The sequence below is a fragment of the Otolemur garnettii genome, unplaced genomic scaffold, assembly GCF_000181295.1.
Source record: "Otolemur garnettii isolate 467f Iridium unplaced genomic scaffold, OtoGar3 scaffold00003, whole genome shotgun sequence".
NCBI lineage: Eukaryota > Metazoa > Chordata > Mammalia > Primates > Galagidae > Otolemur > Otolemur garnettii.
Genome location: NW_003852398.1, coordinates 34440716 through 34461792, shown reverse-complemented (window position 1 = coordinate 34461792; position 21077 = coordinate 34440716). Strand labels below are relative to the sequence as shown.

General features: G+C 41.1%; 1 protein-coding gene and 1 non-coding gene across 2 annotated transcripts in view; one reads left to right on the top strand and one right to left on the bottom strand.

Moving 5' to 3' along the window:
- Positions 1 to 21077, bottom strand: part of DIAPH1 (diaphanous related formin 1) — a 120007-nt gene that overhangs the window by 3017 nt on the left and 95913 nt on the right. The window contains exons 19-27 of the mRNA XM_012806933.2: positions 15330 to 15428; positions 12266 to 12360; positions 11833 to 11934; positions 11365 to 11604; positions 11133 to 11262; positions 10254 to 10378; positions 9488 to 9652; positions 9230 to 9365; positions 7307 to 7393 (exon numbers count right to left, since the gene is read on the bottom strand). Of these exons, the coding sequence (XP_012662387.1) occupies positions 7307 to 7393; positions 9230 to 9365; positions 9488 to 9652; positions 10254 to 10378; positions 11133 to 11262; positions 11365 to 11604; positions 11833 to 11934; positions 12266 to 12360; positions 15330 to 15428 (1179 nt within the window). The remainder of the gene's footprint in view (positions 1 to 7306; positions 7394 to 9229; positions 9366 to 9487; positions 9653 to 10253; positions 10379 to 11132; positions 11263 to 11364; positions 11605 to 11832; positions 11935 to 12265; positions 12361 to 15329; positions 15429 to 21077) is intronic.
- LOC111727279 lies at positions 16973 to 17091 on the top strand. Its single transcript, XR_002774863.1, has one exon. It is a non-coding gene; the product is annotated as a U5 spliceosomal RNA (small nuclear RNA).

Genomic DNA, 21077 nt, shown 5'->3' with positions numbered 1-21077 from the left:
ACTGGCACAACAGGCACATCATGCTCCCATACGTTCCTCCAACACCAAATGCCCACATGCCTATGCACTTTCCCACTTCTTCAAGGGTAATACAAATGCCAAGGGTCCTATAAGGCTGTAAGGTGTGTGTGTATTGAGGAGGGTGCAATGAAAGATATGTCAGAAAAGGTGGAGCTGGAACCAAGGATGGCCAGGAGAGGACCTCTACAAAGAAATCTCAGCCCTATTACCTAAGGGATTGTGAAGTTTCAATTATCAGCCCAAATAGGAAGAACAGAACCAGTAAGTCCATGAGTTCCTATTGTAACTGCTGGGATCTATCCCTAAGGTTCTCATATTCATTTATGGAACCCAGACTTATGGCCCCAGTATCAGCTGGAAAGTGGGCCCTTGGGACCATACCCATCTCAGGATGTCTACCTATTCCATGCCTCACCCAGAAGCAGCACGAAGGCAGCACAGAACAATTGCATGTACACAGAAAGCTGCCTGGGATGAAAGAAATGAGATGCAAAAGGGAATCCGTATATGTTAGGATTCCTTATCTATGAAATGACCAGCAGAGGCAAATCTATAGAGATAGAAAGCAGATTAGTGACTGCCAGGAGCTGCAAAAGGGGAGAATCAGAAGTGACTGCTAATGGGTAAGGGATTTTTCTTTTTGGGGATGATGAAAATGTTCTGGAATTAGACAGTGGTGATGGTATACAACCTTTTGAATGTATTAAAAATGCTTGGCCTAAACAAAAAAATGGTGAATTTCAAGTACATGAAAAAACTGGTATCTCAATTTTTTGAAAAAGGCCAGCTGTGATGGCTTATGCCTGTCATCCCAGCACTTCAGGAGGTTGAGGTGGAAGGATCACTTGAGGCCAAGCCTGGGCAACACAGTTGAAAACACTGTCTCTACAAAAAAAATTGAAAAATTAGCTGAGTGGCTGGGTGGGGCAGTTCATGCTTATAATTCTAGCAGGCTGGAAGGTCAAGTCAGGAGAATTACTTGAGGCCAAGAGTTCAAGACCAGCCTGAGCAAGAATGAGACTCTGTCTCTACAAAAAAAAACCCCCAGAAAAATTAGCTGAGTGTGATGTTGTACACCTATAGTACCAGCTTCTTAGGAGGCTGAGGCAAGGAGGACCACCTGAGCCCAGGAACTTGAGGTTGCAATGAGCTGATGATGCCATAGTACTCTAGCCAGGGCAACATAGTTACAGAGCCGATCTAAAAAATAAATAAATAAATAAATAAATAACAAGGATAAAGAAAAAAATAGCAGCTGAGCATGGTGCTATATGTGCTTATAGACTTAGGAGGCTGAGGTGGGAGTTTGAGGTTCCAGTGAGTCTGATCATGCCACTGCGCTACAGCCTTAAAGAAGCAGAGCCAGATGCAAGAGCCTAGCACTCCCAAATGAAGACTACAAGGCTGGGCTAGCAGTGGGATATGAGCAGGAAGGAAAAGCCTCAAGGGGCTAGTGAACAAAGTGCTTCCTTTGGACCAGCAAAAAGCTTTAGGTAGGCAGAAGCCAAATGGGATCAGAAAGTCCAAGTCTTCGCTAAGGCTGTCAGTGTTCCTGCACAGCCATGACCCAGAGCCACTCTGTTCACCCCAGCAGAGGCTACCCACAGGTCAGGCAGGGAACACACAGCCATGCCCACATGTTACCAATTTATAAGTGTCCTCCTCCTCCTCCTCCCAGGGGCACAAGGGGTTGTCTACCAAGAGAAAAAGCAGTAAAGATCCTGTCTGATAACCACAAGAGCTTACCTAGTTATAGATCAGAGGTATATTACCCAAACTGTGAGGATTTCACCAACCTACTCATTGGATTATGAGCATCTCAGTGACAGATGAGGAAAAAGAACCTACCTATAGAGTAGACTATAACAGTTTACATTATATACTTCTCCTATCTGCCTTCTTAGTTTCTTACCACCAAAATCTTCCTCAGACCTGCTGAGTGTCCACTCTTTTCAGAAGTACTCCCTTCTCTAGACACCATTTCTCTTGTCCAGAAAGGTAGTGGCTTAATAATACTTTATTGCTTCTTTAAATTGAGTCTTCAGCAGTTAAGAAAATACTGCAACTATGTGACTCTAGTGGTGTGTATACACTGAAACAACTTCTGACTCTAGAACCTGGGGAAAAGAACACTGGGCCTTCAGGGCAGTTGCCTGGGCAACATAGGAGAAATCAGCATTAAAGTGTGACTAGGCCTAAGATGCTCCTTTCTTAATTTCTTTCTGTATACTTTTTTTTTTGAGACAGAGTCTCACTATGTCACCCTAGGTAGAGTGCTGTGGCATCACAGTTCACAGCAATCTCAAACCCTTGGGCTTAAGCAATTCTCCTGCCTCAGCCTCCCAAGTAGCTGAGACTACAGGCGCCCACCACAACGCCTGGCTATTTTTTTGTTGCTGTTATCATTGTTGTTTAGCTGACCTAGGCAGGGTTTGAACCCGCCAGCCTCCGTGCATATGGCTGGTGCTGTAACCACTGTGCTACAGAAGCGAGCCTCTTTCTGTATACTTATAAAGGTAATATTTTAAAAGATTAGTTGGATTATTTATAATAATCAGCCATACTTAGTCAAGCAGTATTTATAGATTTTCCTAGACTAACAGAGCTTCTGATGCATTATAGAGTTCATAAGAACCAGGGGCAGACAATAGGTCAGCAGTTCTCAACATGTGGGTCAAGACCCATAGGAACTGTATTAAAGGGCCACAGCATTAGGAAGGTTGAGAATCACTGCAGTAGGTGGAGAGAAGACCAAAATTTCCCTTTTAATCATTGAAAGTATGTACACTAGGGATGGTCATGATATGGCCTAAGGTCAGGAATTGAGAAAGCTCTTGCTGGAACTGGCAACAGAGTCAATAGAATCCAGGAATCCTGCTTCTCACTCTGCCTCCTGTGCCACCATTATGCTGAGCAGTTTAAACAACCAAGAAAAACAGACCTCTTCCTTTCTAACTTAAGTACTTAAGACTGTTAAGAAGCAGTCATAGAATGGCAGGGTGCGGTGGCTGATGCCTGAAATCCTAGCATTCTGGGAGGCCAAGGTGGGTGGATTGCTTCAGCTCAGGACTTTGACCCTAGCCTGAGCAAGAGCAAGACCCCATCTCTACTAAAAACAGAAAAACTAGCCAGGTGTTGTGGCAAGCACCTATAGTCCCAGCTACTTGGGAGACTGAGGCAGGCGGACTGCTCAAGCCCAGGAGTTAGAGGTTGCTGTGACTTATGATGCCACAGCACTCTACCCCGGGTGACAGAATGAGACTTTGTCTCCAAAAAAAAAAATGTAGTAATAGAACCAGATAAACATTTTGACTAGATACGATCAGGGAGGATCCTGAATGCCACATGGGATGGGGGGAAAGGGAACAATCTTAAGACAATGGTCAAAGTTTTCTGAGGTGAGATTCCTAAAAATTGGGGGAGCATGCTGGGATAAAAACACCAGTAAAACTGACCATATAATACTAGTGTAGCTGAATTTTAAAAGGTTAATGATTTGGGAAAAGATCTTTATTAAAACACAGGCGAAGAACTATTACTAAAGAGAAAGCATTCCTGTTAACATGCTTCCTTAGGGAAGAGGAAACTAGGACAGGTGGGCCAATCATTACCCTCCTAAATAAATTATCTAAAACTATAATTATACTTTCTGTCCTATTTTTACAAAAGTTTGGGGAGAGTAAGTAGGGGTACAGGAAACATTCTTATCAACCTTCTCTAGATAGGCAGTCATCAGATCTCTCTGAAGTGATTTCACATGTCCATGACTTTCATTGCTAGAAGGTATTAAAAAATATTTCTAGGCTTGATGTAATGGCTCACCCCTGTAATCCCAGCACTCTAAGGCCAAGCTAAGAGGACTGCTTGAGGCCAGGGGTTTGAGACCAGCCTGGGGCCAACATAGTGAAACCCTATCTCTACAAAAAGTTAAAAAAAACTAGCTGGGTGTAGTGATGCACACCTATAGTCCTAGCCCACTCAGGAGGCTGAGCCAGGAAAATTGTTTAAGCCCAGGAGTTTGAGGTTGCAGTAAGCTATAATTATGCCACTGCACTTTAGCCTGGGCAACAGAGTAAGACCCTGTCTCAAAAAAAAAAAAAAAAGAAAAGAAAAGAAAAGAAAAAGAAAATATTCTGGCCCATACTGAGAGGTCACCGTCCAATCATGTAGACTTAGTAGAAATGGCCTTGGACTTGGATTCACAAAAGTAGGCTACAGCTCTGGCTCTATGATTAACCAGCCATGCAGACCTGTGCATGACCTTGTCTAGGTCTTAAATCCTTTTACCTATGAGCTGGTTAGATACTAATCTTTAGAGGTCTTTAGAGTCTTTCCAACTCTAAGGTTCTGTTAGGTATAACAGAAGCCAATAGGGAAGCTGGAAAGTGATAGAGGGAAGGAAAGGGAAAGAGAAGTGAATTTTTTTCTTCCCTTGACTTTATCCCATTGAGTGAATAGCCTGTATGTAAGAGGGCATAATTCAGACATGAAGATAAAGTTGAGTCAATAAAACCACAAGCTGACTCAATCATGGCCTGAATCAACAGCTGTAATACAATCACATGGATTCTTCCCCTTGACACTCAAGCCATTGTTCTCCCATACCCTGCAGATCACAGCAGTTTACATGTTGCTTTTAATGAATCAATTCTGATAGTAACTCTTCTCTTCTGACTCCTCAATGGGTCTTTGTATACTAGTCACTCCCGCAGGTCTCCAGAGACCGGAAGATTTTAACATTCCTTTAAACCTAGGGAAAAGGCTAGTGTCTTTGAATAGGGACAGCTGCCATTCTGGGAATAAGGAGGGCTGTGAGGCAGATATGCTTGATAGTGCTTCTATTTTGGGGCTCAAAGTAATTGGCCAAGAGGAATAGTCAGAGACAGCTTAGCAAGGGCTGGAACAGCTAAATCCAATAGCCACAGAGGGAAATCTACAGCCACCAGAGCCTTTGTATTTTGAGCATGGACTACCTAGACCTAGCCTCTCTCTTTTTTTCTCCTCTTAATCCTATTTTCACTGTATTAAAAAAAAGACTCAGAGTTGGAAGGGACCCTGGAGATCATTCTAATGCAACTCTAATTTTATACATGAGGAAACTGAGTCCTAAAAACATTAAGTAACTTGCCTAAGGTAACAGAGATGGTCTCAGAGCTACATTTAACTTTGGGTCTTTTGATCCCTTCCTAGCCCTATGCTCTTTATACTTCACTTCAATGTCCGTCCTCTATTTACATTTAATGTGAAGCTGTATCACATCACTTTACCTGATATGAATAGACCCAGATCTAAAGAACTTACCAGAATAACTAGAAATGTCTTCTTGGAGAGATTCTCCCAGATATATTGAGGTGTATTTAGTAAACTCACCTGAGAGCCCAGAAATACAAGGTTACAGGCTGAAGCTACCTAAAGATAGGTATTCTCATTTCACGTTTTTCCCTATTCCTTCTGTACTGGAAGATAGTACTTTGACTAATTCAGGTCCTCTGCTAAACAATTAGGTTTTGACAAAATCCCTGTTTCTTTTGCCTATGAGTCCTATTTTCCTTACTTGGAAAGAAGTGAAGAATGGGGTCTCCCCAGCAAAGGGAAGCCACTGATGTCTGGCTGCCTATGTATAGGAAGCATCTGGGATTCTAGTATAGTTCCACAGGAAGAGGCTTAATAGGGAATTCCCCACCAAAAGTCTGATGTAAGTTGGTACTTAGCTGAAGGGGTCAAAGAAAACAGAGATGAGATGAAATCAATGTACTTTCTTTAGCCTAGAAATACTTCATATATAGACACTTCACCTTATACAGTAGGTAGGAAATGATGTTGCAAAAGCCTAAAGACTAAATACAAAAGTAATATAGTAATACTAGTGGCACTCTCTACCTAAACTATCTATAATGCTGAATGCTCTATCCCAAAAAGGTCTAAGGCCTTCCTACCTACCTCTCCTTTCCTTGAGAGAGCCTGTATTCAGATGATGCCAGAAAAGGGATAAAGAGTTGTATCTAGGGATTCTTTCATTAGAGAAGGTTCTAAAGTCATAGAGAAGAGCCCTTCAGGAGGGAATTTCCCTCTAGGTATTCCAAGTATAGTGGAAATACAGTAGAAATAGGCAGCTAGCTGGGACAGGTGAAACTCATAGTGATCAACAACATTCAGGTTAGGACACTGAGTTTCTGTGGGCTAAAATACTCTATACCTTGATCCTAAGGTTCCCTTTCCAGCCCATGACATGTACTACAGGCTGTACAGATACTACTGGATTGATAGCTAACCACTGGCCAAAACAAGCTATACAACTCTTTCTCTTAATAATAACCTCATAAAGTACAGCTCATATCAAATGGGCTACAGAGTGCTAACAGTCAGGAAAAAGAACATAGTTTTAATCCCTCTGAAGTAGAAATGTTTAATGATGCCTTTTCTGTAATTCTTGTCCTTCAGCCTAGGGAAGAAATTATCACTCCTAGACACAAAGGACCTTCACTAAACACATGGGTGGGTCAACTCCATGTGAGAGAGAGCACTGGCTGCACCTTTAGACTAGTTTCTTGGCCAGTGTATGCTGCCCTCAAGGAAACTTAACCATTAATCCTTCCCCATACTCATGCCTGGATTATTTGTTCTCCTGTCTCTATAATTCTTTTTAGAGGTTCTGGTTCAATGTAATCCACTCAAATCTTCTGAAGGTTAAGAAAGTAGGCTGCAAGGGGAGTGACTGCAAGGGAAGACTATGGCAGTGGAGGCTAACTGCACCTAAGGGAAAGGTAGTCTTACACATGGCGCAATCCTTTAGTTGACAGGCTCCTAAACCTAACCTTCTCTCACAGAATTTTATACTTTCTTTTACTAATCTGATCTATGTATGTCTTCTGCTTGTGAAACTGAGAGTAAAGACACTATTTTTTTCTTTGTGTTTTAATCTATACCTCAAGTGTAGTTTTGTGTTTCGATCAATTTTTTTCATAAACACACACAGTCAAATCCCTATGTCCTGCAGCATAGTTCCCTTGTTCCAAATCTTGCCTTCAAGAGTGGAAAGAAATGCAAGAATAATAAAATATAACTGGTTTGTCGTCAGTCCCTCAAACTCTACTATCCCAAATCAGTACTGTCTAACATGAGAGACACAGGACTAGATAATCTACTCTAGATGCAAGGACTATTGTGAAGAAGCTTCTAAACCCTTAAGGCACCATTTTCTGCTCTGTAGCTCAAGATGAGAGGACCAGGAGCTAAGAGGGCTCACCCCCTCAACACTCAGGCTGAGCTCCATTTGCTTACTTACCCTGACGGGGCCCTCTCTTCCGCCGGAATGCTGCCCCCGACTGCAGAGCTTCTAGAAGACTGTCCATCACACCTGTCTCATCGCCCTCTGTCATGAACAAAGATGGAGAATGTAAACTCTTCAGCCTAAGTAGCAAATGTCAAGCCTCACACAAAACGCATGGCTGTTGCTTTGCTTCCCCTCTTCCACAGGGGCTGGCAGCTAAGAACAAAGAGTGCTCAATCCTAAGTCTCACAGGCTCGTGTTTACTTACATCTGTTTAAAAATGGTCAAAACAAAAGATGTCACTGCCTACTATCCAGGGCAAACCTTGTATATCTTCCTACAGTGCCATCCCCTGTATCCCAGTCAGGACTGACACAGAGAATTGCTGAACTGCCCAACTCCAAGATCAGGATAAGTAAAGACTGCAATTGTGACAGTAATAAGCAACTACATTATTCAGTCTTTATCTCAAAGTGTTTCACTCTAATTTACAAAAACCTCTCATGGAGAGTGTGGTTCAGGTTTCAGACCAGAGCTGAGAAGGAGAACAACTAGTCAAGAGTGTATTTCAAGTCTTAAGTACTGCCTCCAGTGGCTGGGTCTCCCTGAAGCCAGCTCTGCATCTAAGAGAAGAAGCCAGGCTGGAATACAAAGAGTTAATGTGGAATCCTTGTTCCAGCCTGGTTCAGTTTCCATGGCAACAGCTCAGGGTACTGAAATCTGAAACCGAAATCCCACGGAGCCGGTTGGCTGCCAGAGCCAAGGTAGGGGCTCACTGCTTCCAGCGCCACCTGGTGGTTGGAGATCACCAGTGCATCTGACCTACATTCCAACCTCATTTGCTTGACTAGGGTCCTAGGACCAGGGCAAGGTCAACTACGCCACCTGCCGACGGGGTGCAGCCCTCATCCCACAGCACAGCTGGACTCCACTTTCCCCACTGCATCCTAATACCTAAAGAAGAGCCACTGAGGTCCAGGGGAAGGTGATGGATACCAGGTGTGGGCTTTAATAGCATTACTGGTACAGGTTTGTGGATTACATCTGAGGTGGGTAACAGAACTGTGCTCCAGAAAAGTATAAAGAAAAGTCCCTGGGAACAAGAAGTGCTGGTGTTACAGGAGCACTTGCTGCTTGTGCTCCACAAAGTGCTGATTCTAACATAACTGGCAGGTCTAAAACCCCCTTTAAGCCCCTCTGCTTGCAGAAGGCTTGTGGCCCCAAGGTTCAGAGCAGGGTGGCATCAGCTCAGTGCCGTGTAAGTAATGTATGCTGTATTTCCGCTGCCCGCAGAGAGAGCAGTGGGGGTGGAAGGGCAGGGAATCAGCAGCAGGAAAAAAGCAGAAACAGGAAACAGAGGGCCAGTAATTGAGACCATATGTTTCAACAAAGACAGGCTTCTGGTAGTGAAATAGAGATTCTGCTGAAAAAAGAAGAGGGTGGCCAGCTCCTCATCCCTTTCCAGAAGTTCAATCCATTTATAATTGTATAGTATGTACAACTGTGCTAAGGGACTAGAGACACAGTACTTAGTGAAATAAGCAGAAAGGGAAGACAAGCCACCATGAAAAGATGGGAGGAAGGTCAGGAAAAACCCACAAGATTTAGTGAAGGTAATGAGAACAGGCCTGAGAAACCTCTGGATGGGCAGACAGAAAGAGTGCGTGTTACAGCAATACCAAAATCACTGGGGAGATAAGATATAATGCAAGAACCAGCAAAAGCGAGAAAAAGATTTTAGCATAGAAAATTGGAATGTGCTTAGAACTGAATTCAGGTTAAAGTCAAGCATCAAGACCCGGAGGTAGAAAGCTGCCAAAAATCATTTGCCAGGAGTTGAGCTCAGACATGAGCTATTCTCTCTGGCCTCTAGATTTTAGACAGAGAAGCCTTCCAAAAGTTCCTGGCTCAATTTATCAGCCCTCTTTACTATTTCACCTGCATTCATGTCTATGAGCTGCTCTCTCTTCTGCTGTTTCTCTAGCCGTTCTTTCTCTGCCTTCTCCTTGGCTAGTTTTGCTCGACGCATCTTTTCTTCTGTCTCTCGCCGCTTCTGGTTCTCCTTGACTGCTTGCTGTGGGGAGGAGGGGGAAAGAACACACAGACATATATGTACACCTACCACCACCAACATATAGCCTGTGGAAAGTGAGAAAAGTCCACAAAAGATTCAGTCAGTAGGTATCCCTTGCTCACCAAAAACATATTCCTAAAATTGTGCAGATCCATGAAGAATTCTTCCACAGATAACTTCTTCGGGTCAAAGAGGTAATAATCACCCAGCTCCTTATAGAGAGTCTCCATATTAGAATGCATCATCCGCAGCTTGTTATACTGCTCCTGTGCATCCTTCACAAAGCTGTGCAGCCAAGGAGTAAAGGACTAACACCGAGAAGCAGACTCACTTCTCTAACCCAGAAAATTACTCAGAGATGCAAAGGAATGTTCAATACAGCACTGTTCAAATAGCAAAAAACCAAAAGCAATCTAAATATCCTAAATAGGGGAATAGTAAACCAAAAGCTGTGACATACCTATAAATTAGAAGGTGGTAATTTAAAAATAAACTTCTGCACATGCTAATATGGAAACATGGCTAAGACGTATTATGTGCAAAAGCAATACAGTGCAGTTTTTGTTTAAAACAAATTCAAGAGGTACAAATCAGCAAGAAGCCCAGTGTCAGTGATTGCCTTTGGGAAAGGGGGGAGTACATGAAGTGCTGAGTGTGTCTGCAACCATAGATGGGGAACAGGGAAGGGGAATCAAGGGAAACTTCCAGTGGACCTGTGTGGTTTGCTTTCACTGCCACAGTAATTCGAATGTTTTTAAGAACTATGTACTTAATGAAAAAAAGTTATTTTAAAAGGGGAAAACTGTGTACTGCTGTTATCTATCCTGCTGTGCACCCCTCCACCAGTTTTCTTTCCCTTCTAGGCAGCAACTCCTTTCCAGAGGATATAGTCATTTTTTCAACAAATTTGTCTTTTTCCTCTGTGGCAGCTGGAAAATTCTGAACATCACGTTCCACATCAGAAATTTGTTTCTTCATCTGATCTAGGTTCTTTTGCAAGTTTTCAGCAGAAACTAAAGGAAATACCAAAATAGACAGTAAGAGCTTACTTATAATTCCAGCCTCAAGACCCCACAGCTTCACTCTTCAAAGCACAGCTTCAGTCTACACACATATTCTGATACTTAACTATTTTAGCTCTCTTATGTAATAACTTCAGTTGTTTCTCACATTAATTTTTCACCTTTCCTGGGAGACTATCAATTATTTGATAATTGAACCCCCACCCTCCACAAGGTGTACAGTACAGAAGAGAGGCTTCATTTAATTTAACATGAATCTATGAAATCCCCTGTGACCTTGGTCTCATTTATTTTAGAGGACAGGGTCTGGGAGGGAGGAGATATACATAGAAAGACAGAGGCAGGGCAGAAAGCTGTTCCTATTTCTACTGAATGCTTTTGCTTTGTCTAGTTCCAGGACAGTGAGGCCTGATTTTGTTAATTCACTCTATGCTTTCTGAATGAGAAAAACTGTTAACCTAGACTAAAAACACCTGCCTTTCTTCCAGTTTTTTTTTTTTTTTGGTGTTAGGTATTTCCCTGGGAAAGGAAAAATTGCTTCCCATTTCTGAACATGAAGACCTCTTTTTGGCCTTATACTCCTCCTTTGTGGCTTAGACACCATGCCTAAGTCCTCCCCCATTCTCACTTAAAATAGTCTGAATAGAAAATGACCTGAAAATCTAGACTGTGACTTATTTCCCTCTCCATGCAGAGGCTTTTGGGGGCTCAGAATCATATTCTGGCTATACCCCAACCTGCCCACCTCGGCTGGCTTTCTCCACATGGGCAAGCTCATCTGGAAACTTGAGGACATCAGGATAGTCATTCTCACACAGCTCAGCTAAGAAGTGCAACAACGTCATCTTCTGATCTGTGGACTTAGTGTCTCGAAGCTTAGGATAAAAAGAGAAATCGTTAGTCCTGACATGCCCAAGATGACCTCTTTGAGGCCATAGACTTCTCTTGTGTTGCCCTACTTGAACCCCTTGGCTTACCTTACAGAGGAAGCTGATATTGAAGCCAAAAGCACCAGCATTCCTGGAGCCAGCATTCATATAGTTTCCAACAAGCAAGGTAATCTCTAGGAGGCTGGCAAAGCTCTCACTCTTGTGCAACTCTTCACATGCAGCAGTGACAGACACAATTTCTGGCTTGATATTTTCTACTTGTTCACTGAATTGTAGCTTGAAGAGGATGGCATTGAGGCGAGGCCGCAGACGGGGCACCGTTCCCATCTAATGGAGAAGACAAACAATTCCATTATAGCCAACAGAGAGAAAAGTAAGAAAAAGATACAAGCTTGAACCTCCTACGGATGATCCGAGCTCCAGAGTAGGGAGAAGAGAGAGACAAAGATAAGTTCAAAATAGATAAGGGGTAAGAAACAAGTGCCCAGGCTATTCTCCAGAGGGGAGGAGAATAAGGGACGCAGAGAAGAGCCTACGGCCACAGGCCTCACTCACCACCACGCCAAACTGCTCTGACTCAGCCAGATCATCATATTCATCCTTCAGTTCGGAAAGCATTTTTAACTGCTCTGGCTCTGGCATCTGCTTAATGAGGTTCTGAAAGAGAAGAGATGTCTCAGTCTGAATGGGATTAGCCGACAGCTTGAGCCTAAACAACTTTTACTCTCTTATCAGTTCCACACTCTGCCCAAGGACCATTAAGAAGAAAACAAGGGGGGGGGGCACACGCAGCTATTAAGATGGCAGGATTTTTGAAAAATATACCAGAAATAACCTGACCACCAGAGATACAGCAGCTTTTGCAAAGCTAGCATCCATAAGTCAGTAAGCTAGAGGAGGAGCCTCTTCATCTAAGCAGAGGGGCTGAGGCTGGTGCACAGTTGGCAGGAGAGCCAGCTCCAGCAGAATGAATGACCTTACTCCTTACCTGGATCATGGACTCAGTCAGAACAGCCTCATTCACCTCCAGGATGACATTCTTTATCTCTTGATAGGGCATGCGGAAGGAACCCAAAAAGATTGCTGCCAGAAAATGAGATATAGAGACATATTTTCAGTCTTTTCCTGCTTCTAAAGCACCCTATAAACTTATGCTGGATAATCTTCCTAAGAGAGCTCTTTTAAATCACTCTTAGAAACTTCTCTGCCTATATAGTTAAAATTCAAGTTCTTGTGTCCGTATAAAGAGTTCCCACCTCCTAGCTTTTTCTTTCATTAATCCCCATACTTATATCACACCCGCCACACTGTTCCATACCACATTCCACAAACACTGGGATTCTTTGCCTTTGTTCACACAGGAAGTCTTTGATCTCTTCTGTGTACATCAAAGACTTTCACCCCACTCTATTTTAGTTCCACTCCCAGGACTCAATCCTCAAAGCTGCCATGACCTTCAACTGCCACATCCGGCTCCCTAACAAACACACATCCTATCCTTTCAGCTTTCTCACTTACTAACCTCTAACTTGACTCTTCAACCTTATCAAGACCTCTCCCCAGTCTCCGGACCATTCTGTTTTTCTGAATATGTCAGTTCTACTCTGCCTTCTCTATTTCACCTTGACCCTATCATTTGCTCTCCACTATTATGCCTGTTACTGCTACTGCTATTCTCTTGCTTCCTTCTCCTTCTAGTCCCTGGTTAATCTAGCCATCTCATTTCTCTACTCTTATACTTGGGCTGATGCAGATCTGTGTCTATGAATCTGTAGAGTACCAATGATATTGGGGCCTTAGCGTTGCTTAGCAATCCCCTTTTGTGTGTTCCTATTCTGCTCTCTCCCACCCCTCTTGGCAGCATCTCCAAAATATTCCCATTCTGTTCTAAGAAGACTTTGCTGTCCTTCACTGAGAGAAATTGAAGCCATTGCTCAAATTACTTTCACAATAACTTCAATAGTTTCACTCAGCTGGACACAGTTCATTGTTCCTGAACAATGTCATCTCCTGCCTATATGCTGAGCCCTCTCCTGAAACAAGCTAGTCTCGACCTTCGCTGAATTCTTTCTTAATAGTTTTTCTAGTCTCTCCTTTAGAATGTCCTTTGGGATTTGCCCCATTGTCTCTCCCACCTGTGTTAGATGCCCCCTTTCTTAGTGCTCTCATAAGCATTCCAGGATAACTCTATCACAGCTCTTATCAATCTGTGTTATTATTTGCCTTTCTGTCTCTACCAGACACATGGCTCATAAGGACAGGGACTATGTCTTACTCAGCTTTTTATCTTCGGCACACAAGAAGTATTTAAACATTGTTTAATCACTAAATTCCATCTCCCAAATCCAGACCACCCTTCCGCAAACTATTCTCAATTCTCTTCTTGAATTCTGTTTTCCATATCACTATCACTCCCCTAGAAGTAATACTGTATTATATTATGGTCTTGTATCATTTTCTAAAATAACAATTATTCATGTTTTATGTTTCTAGAGATACTCTTGGAAAGAGGAACTGACTCACACTACTTGGTCTCCATAGGATTTCATCACAGATACTATTTAGTAGTATTTATTGAAAATAATTTAAGTTTTATAATCAAGAATAATGTAAAGGTCCCTCGTGGTCTGGTGGCTAGAATAAGAAAATTAAAGAAAAATAATGTAAAGGTATATTGCTCTCATTGTATCACTCAGACTTTATTTATAGGTATATGTGTAGTTATTAGTTCTGTGACCTTGGACAAATTAGAACATTCGAACTTTAGTTTTCTCATTTGGAAAATAAGGACAATAACTACATCACAAGATTGTGTGGCCAGGTACTATGGCTCACACCTATAATCCCAGCACTTTTAGAGGACTGCTTGAGTCCAGGTGTTGGAAGGCCAGCCTGGACAACAAAGAGAGATCCTGTCTCTACAAAAAATAAGAAAAATTAGCCAGGTATGATAGTGTGTGCCTGTAATTCTAGCTACTTGTGAGGTTGAGGCAGGAGGATCATTTGAGCCTAGAAGTTCAGGATGTATGAGCTATGATTGCACCACTGCATTCCGTTCTGGGCAACAGAACAAGACCTTGTCTTCTAAAACATAAATTAAAAAGGGGGGGGGAAGGATTGTGAGTAGGGTTAATGGAGTATACACTCTTTCATCTCTGGAATACACACCTAGTATGTGCCTTATAGAGCCTAATATAGCAGACCCTCAAATATTTGTTGAAGGAATACAGTAGAACATCCAAAGTTGACCACCTCCCTACGTTGACTACCCCCTTAAGTTGACCTAATTTTCACAGGCCAGGCATGCACCATATGTAAATATAAGTATAGTAGGCCTAGCTCCTTATGTTAACCAGTTTGTTATAGTCTTTTGGGTGGTCAACTTTTACTATATTTGAATCTATATTACTAAGCATAAAGTAGTCAGATCAGTAGTTGAAATGGACAAAAACAACATTTCATCCTGATCATCAAATAAGTACCAACTATATGGACTTTGCAGAGGAATTTCTGATTTGAAATTTTGCCAACAATCAGAGTTCTGAGTATAGTAGCAAATTCAGAACAGAAGAACACTGTCAAGTTACTGATCCTAGTCTGAAAGGTACAAAATTTACTTCATTTATTTTAAGTCAGAAAGTAATTTTAGATTTAATTGAAGCTAAGCCAGTGCCTGCATTACATATCAGAAAGTGAGAAAGAAGAAAATGCACAGTAGTTGGAACATTTGTGGTTGATTTTCTGTAGAGGCAATAGAAATAGTAAAGACTTTGGAATAAGAAAGTCTAAAGCTCAAATCTCAGACCTGTCTCTTATAAGTAGGCAAATTAAAAGCCTTAGTTTCTTTCCTTGACATAAAAACTGAATACTTAACAATCTTGCAGTGCTACTGAAGGCATTAAATGAGATACTGAAAATAGACTATGCAAAGCCTGGCATATGGCAGGAATTCAACAATTGGAAGTTTCATGTTAAGGGACCCTAGATTCAAGAGAATAAAATTCTTAAGAAAACCCCCTCACATTTCAAATGTTAGGATCATAGTTACTTACAGAGATTCTGAGCTGTCTTTGAATCCAACACTTTTAACTCTTTTACTTTCTTCTTTTGCACAGATTTCTTTTCTTCTCCACCTTCCTGGTCTTTCTTGGCTAGGAAGGGAAAGAATAGAAAAGCATGATTAAGAGTAAGCCATCTCTGTGCCATACTGAACTACTACTGTCAAGCCTGGAATGACCCCTCACCTCCTATTATAATGGTCTCCCTATAGCATTCCTGCAATAATAACCTCCTTTCAACCATCCACCTTTCTATACCAACCCCTTCCAACTACAATAAATCTTATTTCCATGTCTTTAAGTTATCAATAAATGCTTTCCTATCTACTTGCAGAGATCAGCAAATTTTCTGTAAAAATCAGACAGCAAATATTTAGGCTTTGCAGTCCATATGGTCTTACTTTCTCAGTTCTGCCATATAGCATGCAAGCAGTCACAGACAACAAATGAATGAGCCTGGCTGTGTTCCAATAAAACCTTATTCACAAAAATAAGTGACTAGCTTGCAAACAGTAGTTTGCCAACCCTTTTTTCTTTTGTGCCTATTAAAATTCTAATTATCTTTCAACCTCCATCTTGAACTAGATTTTCCCTATATTAGTTTTTCTTCAACTGTTTCTCTAATCTCTCTCTGAACCCCCATGGAATATGAGGTGAGCCCTGCAGTCCCAGCTACTCAGGTGCCTGAAGCAGGAAGATCACTGGAGCCGAGAAGTTTGAGGTTGCAGTGAGCTATGATGACATCACTGCGCTCTAGCCCAGACAACAGAGTAAGATCATATCTGGTAAATAAACAAGTAAATGTATAGCTATAAAAAGGAGAGACGAAAAATGTCACTTTTGTGGAAGACAGATTATATGTATCACTTCAAGACAATCTAAGGAAGAATTATTACAACTAATAATTCAGTAAGGCTGACAGATAAAAGATAAGCATATGGACTTCCAGTTCTATCAAAATGGAGTGGGCCTTATATGTAGAAAATATGTAAGACGATTATATTTTAAAAGTGGAGAAAACAAAGACACTTAAATGGAAATAAAGTTTCTATGCTTCATGCAAACTGGCAAAACACTGGTATCATCAGACTAAGGTAAGTTACATATCTGTTGTAATACCTAAAGCAACATCTAAGAATAGTCTTAATCAACTATTAAGGCCAGGTGCGGTGGCTCACGACTATAATCCTAGCACTGTGGGAGGCCAAGGTGGGTACCTTGCCTGAGCTCATGAGTTTGAGACCAGCCTGAGCCAGAGGGAGACTCACTCTCTAAAAAATAGTCAGGCACTGTGGAGGGATTCTGTAGTTCCAGCTACTCGGGAGGCTGAGGCAAGAGAACTGTTTAAGCCCAAGAGTTTGAGGTTGCTGTGAGTTGTGCTACCATGGCATTCTACCCATGGAGACAAAGTAGGACTCTGTCTCAAAAAAATAAATAAATGCATACTATTAATCAAAATACAATCTTAAAAAATGTTCAAAGAACCCACAGAAAAGTTAAGAAAACAGAAACAAACATAAAATAAAGAGTAAAGTGACAGACTTAAGCCCTAACATATCAATAATTACCTTTAATAAAAATCATCTAGATGTACCAATTAACAGAGACTGGCAGAGTACATTAACTAATAAGAAAAACACTATAGTTTCTCTTCAGATCAAACAAATCTTTTGCCTTTTAATCAAGATTTCTGTGGAGAGGAACGGAAAAAAAAATAGATCCAACAATATGTTGTTCATAAGAAACATATTTCAAAGACAGAGGTAGGCTGAAAAAAGATATATCATGCAGGCTCAGCACCCATAGCACAGTGGTTACAGTGCCAGCCACAAACACTGAGACTGGTGGGTTCAAACCCAGCCCGGGCCAGCTAAACGACAACTGCCACAAAAAGTAGCCAGGTATTATGGCGGGTGCCTATAGTCCCAGCCACTTGGGAGGCTGAAGCAAGAGAATCTCTTAAGCCCCAGAGTTTGAGGTTACTGTGAGCTGTGACGCCACAGCACTCTACCAAGGGTGACAAAATAAGACTCTGTATCAGAAAAAAAAAAAAAAAGATACACCATGTAAACATTAATTTTTTTAAAAAGTAAAAAATGGTTATATTAATATCAGATAAGTAGACTTCAGAGCAAAGAAAGTAACCAGAGACAAAAAGGGACATTATGTGATGATTAAAGAATCAATCCACCATGAAGACATAACCATTCTAAATGTTTATGAATCAATACTTGAGCCTCAAAATGTAAGAAACAAAATTAGAATCAGACAATAAAGAGAAATCAAGGATATTCAAAAGGAGAAAGAGGTCAAATTACATTTTTTGGTGATGATATCATCTTATATCTAGAAAACCTCAAAGACTCCACCAAGAGACTCCTGGAATTGATGAATAAATTCAGCAAAGTCCAGGTTACATAGTCAATGTATACAAATCAGTAGCTTTCATATACACCTACATCAGTGAAGCTAAGAATCAAATCAAAGACAGAATACTTTTCACAGAACAACAAAGAAATTAAAATACCTAGGAATATATTTAACTAAGGAGGTGAAAGACCTCTATAGGGAGAATTATGAAACAGTGAGGAAAGGAATCGCAGAGGATGGAAACAGTTGGAAACCCTATCACGTTCATAGATCAGCAGAATCAACATTGTTAAAGGGTCTATACTACCCAAAGTGATTCACAAATTCAATGCAATCCCTGTTGTTTTTTCAGATCTAGAAAAAAATGGTTCTACACTTTGTATGGTACCAAGAAAAGAGCCTGAATAGCCAATGCAATCTTATAAAGAATAAATTGGGAGGCATCAATCTATCAGACTTCAAGCTATACTACAAGGCTATAGTAACCAAAACAGAAAGGTACTGGCACAAAAAATAGAGACATAGATCCAGATAGGAAACCATCCTCATATTCTCATCTGATCTCACACAAAGCAGACAAAAACATACACTGGGGAAAAGAACCCCTGTTTAATAAACAGCACTGGGAAAACTGCATAGCTACATGTAAAAGACTGAAATAGGATCTGCAACTCTTACCAACCACTCAAAAGTTACCTCACAATGGATAACAGACTGAAACCTAAGGCATGAAACTGTAAGAACTCTAGAAGAAAATGTTAGAAAAAGCTCTTCTAGATATCAGCCTAGGCAAAGAACTTATGAAGAAGATCCCATGGCAATCATAGCACCAACAAAAATAAATTTGACATGATCACATTAAAAAGTTTCTGCCCAGCCAAGGACACAGTCAATAGAGCAAACAGCCTACAGAATGGGAGGATATTTGCATGCTATACGTATGATAAAGGCTGATAATCAGAATCTACAAAGAACTCGAGCAAATCACCAAGAAAAAACCAAACAGCCATATAAATATTGTTTGTTCAGTGACAGAGTCTCACTTGTTGCCCTGGGTTGAGTGCCATGGTGTCCCCATAGCTCACAGCAACACTTTTGCCTCAGCTTCTCCAGTAGCCGGGACTACAGGGCCACACAAAGCCTGGCTAATCTATTTTTAGTAGAGACAGGGGTCTCACTCTTGTTCAGGCTGGTCTCAAACTAGCAAGCTCAAGCACTCTGCCTGCCTTGACATCCCAGAGTGCTAGGATTATAGGTGTAAGCCACCATGCCTGGCAAACAATCTTATTAAAAGTGGGCAGGAGACATGAACAAAAACTTTTTAAATGAAAGTTTAAATGAAATGAAAATAGACTAATGGGCTTGACTGCTATAGCTCAGTGGCTAGGGAGCCAGCCACATACACCAGAGCTAAAGGTTTCAAATCCAGCCCAGGCCTGCCAAACAACAATGACAACTCCAACCCAAAAATAACCGGGCATTGTGTTGGGCACCTGTAGTCCTAGCTACTTGGGAGGCTGAGACAAGAGAATCTCTTAAGCTCAAGAGTTTGAGGTTGATGTGAGCTGTGACACCATAGCACTCCACCTGGGGCAATAGCTAGAGACTCTCAAAAAAAAAAAAAAAATTTTTTTTTTTTTCACTGCAACCTCTAACTCCTGAGCTCAAATGGTCCTCTGCCTTAGTCTCCCCAACAGTCAGGCAAGGCACAAAACAGCATGCCTAGCTAATTTCTGTTTTGTAAAGATGCGTCTTAGGCAGGTCTAGAACTTCTGGCCTCAGCTTCCTAAAGTACTGGCATTAGAAACTAGAAAAAGGCCAAGCACTAGGTAGCTCATGCCTGTCATCCTAGCACTTTGGGAGGCTGAAGTAGGAGGATCACTTAAGGCCAGGAATTCCAGACAGCAAGACTCTGTCTCTACAAAAAAAAAAAAAATGTTCAAATTCAGGAATGGTGGCATACCTTTGTAGTCCTAGCTACTTGGGAGCATGAGGTGGGAGGATCGCTTGAGCCCTTGAGTTTGAGGTTACAGTGAGCTATGATGAGACTATAGCCTAGGCAGCAGAGGGAAACCCTGTCTTAAAAAAGAAACTAGAAAAAGAACAAAATACAACCAAAACAAGCAGAAGGAAAGAAACAAAGAACCCAAATCAGGAACCATGAAAACAGAAAAAGAATAGAGAAAAATCAGTGACACAAATGAGCTAGTTTTTCCAACAACAAAATTCATAAAATAAACCTCTAGAACCGTGGTTCCTAACCTGTGGATCACAACCAATGAAAATACACCCTGCATATCAGATATTTAAATTAAGAGTCATAACAGTAGCACAATTACAGTCATGAAATAGCAACAAAAATAATTTTATGGTTGGGGGTCACCACAAGATGAGAAACTGTATTAAAAGGTCATGGCATTAGGAAGGTTGAGAACCACTGCTCTAGAAAGACTGACGAAGAAAGATTAAAAAAAAAGACATACCCATAACAAGAATGAAACAGAGACTACCACTATAGGTCCTGCAGCCATTAAAAGACTAAGGAAATGCTACAAACAATTTTGCCCTCACAAATTGAATAACTAACAAGAAATTGACCAATTCCTCAAATACCACAAACTGTCAAAACTCACCCAGGATGAAATAGACAACTTGGACACTCTCAAAACTATTTATAAGGCTGAATTTGTTATTTATTTATTTATTTTTGTAGTTTTTGGCCAGGGCCAGGTTTGAACCTGCCACCTCTGGAATATGGGCCTGGTGCCCTACTCCTTTGAGCCACAGGTGCCGCCCTGAATTTATAATTTAAAAGCTCCTGAAAAGGAAATCTCCTGGCCAAGAAGGATTAATATCAATTTCACACAATGTCTTCCAGAAAATAGAAAAGGGAATGCTTCCTACTTCATCATATGAAGCTAGTATTGCCCTTACAGTAAACCAAATAAAGGAAGGAGGCTTGAAGGAGGCAGAGAAAGAGGGAGGGAGGGAGACCAGTATCTCTCACAAATTTAAACAGTTATATGATTTACAAACATTTTCTCCAATTCTGTGGGCTGTTTTTTCACTTTCTTGATGTCCTTTGGAGAACAAAAGTTTTTAATTTTCACTATTTCTTTTGTTGCTTATGCTTTCCATGGCATATCTAAAAATTTGTTGCCAAATCCAAAGTCATGAAAATTTAACCTAAGGTTTTCTCAGAATCTAACAGTTATAGCTTTTACATTTAAGTCTCTGATCCATCTTAAATTTAACTTTTGTACATGATGTGAAGCATAGGTCCAACTTTATTCTTCTACGTTGTGGCTATCCGATTGTACATCACTATGGAACACATCTTTTTTTTTTTTTTTTTTTTTTTGAGACAGAGCC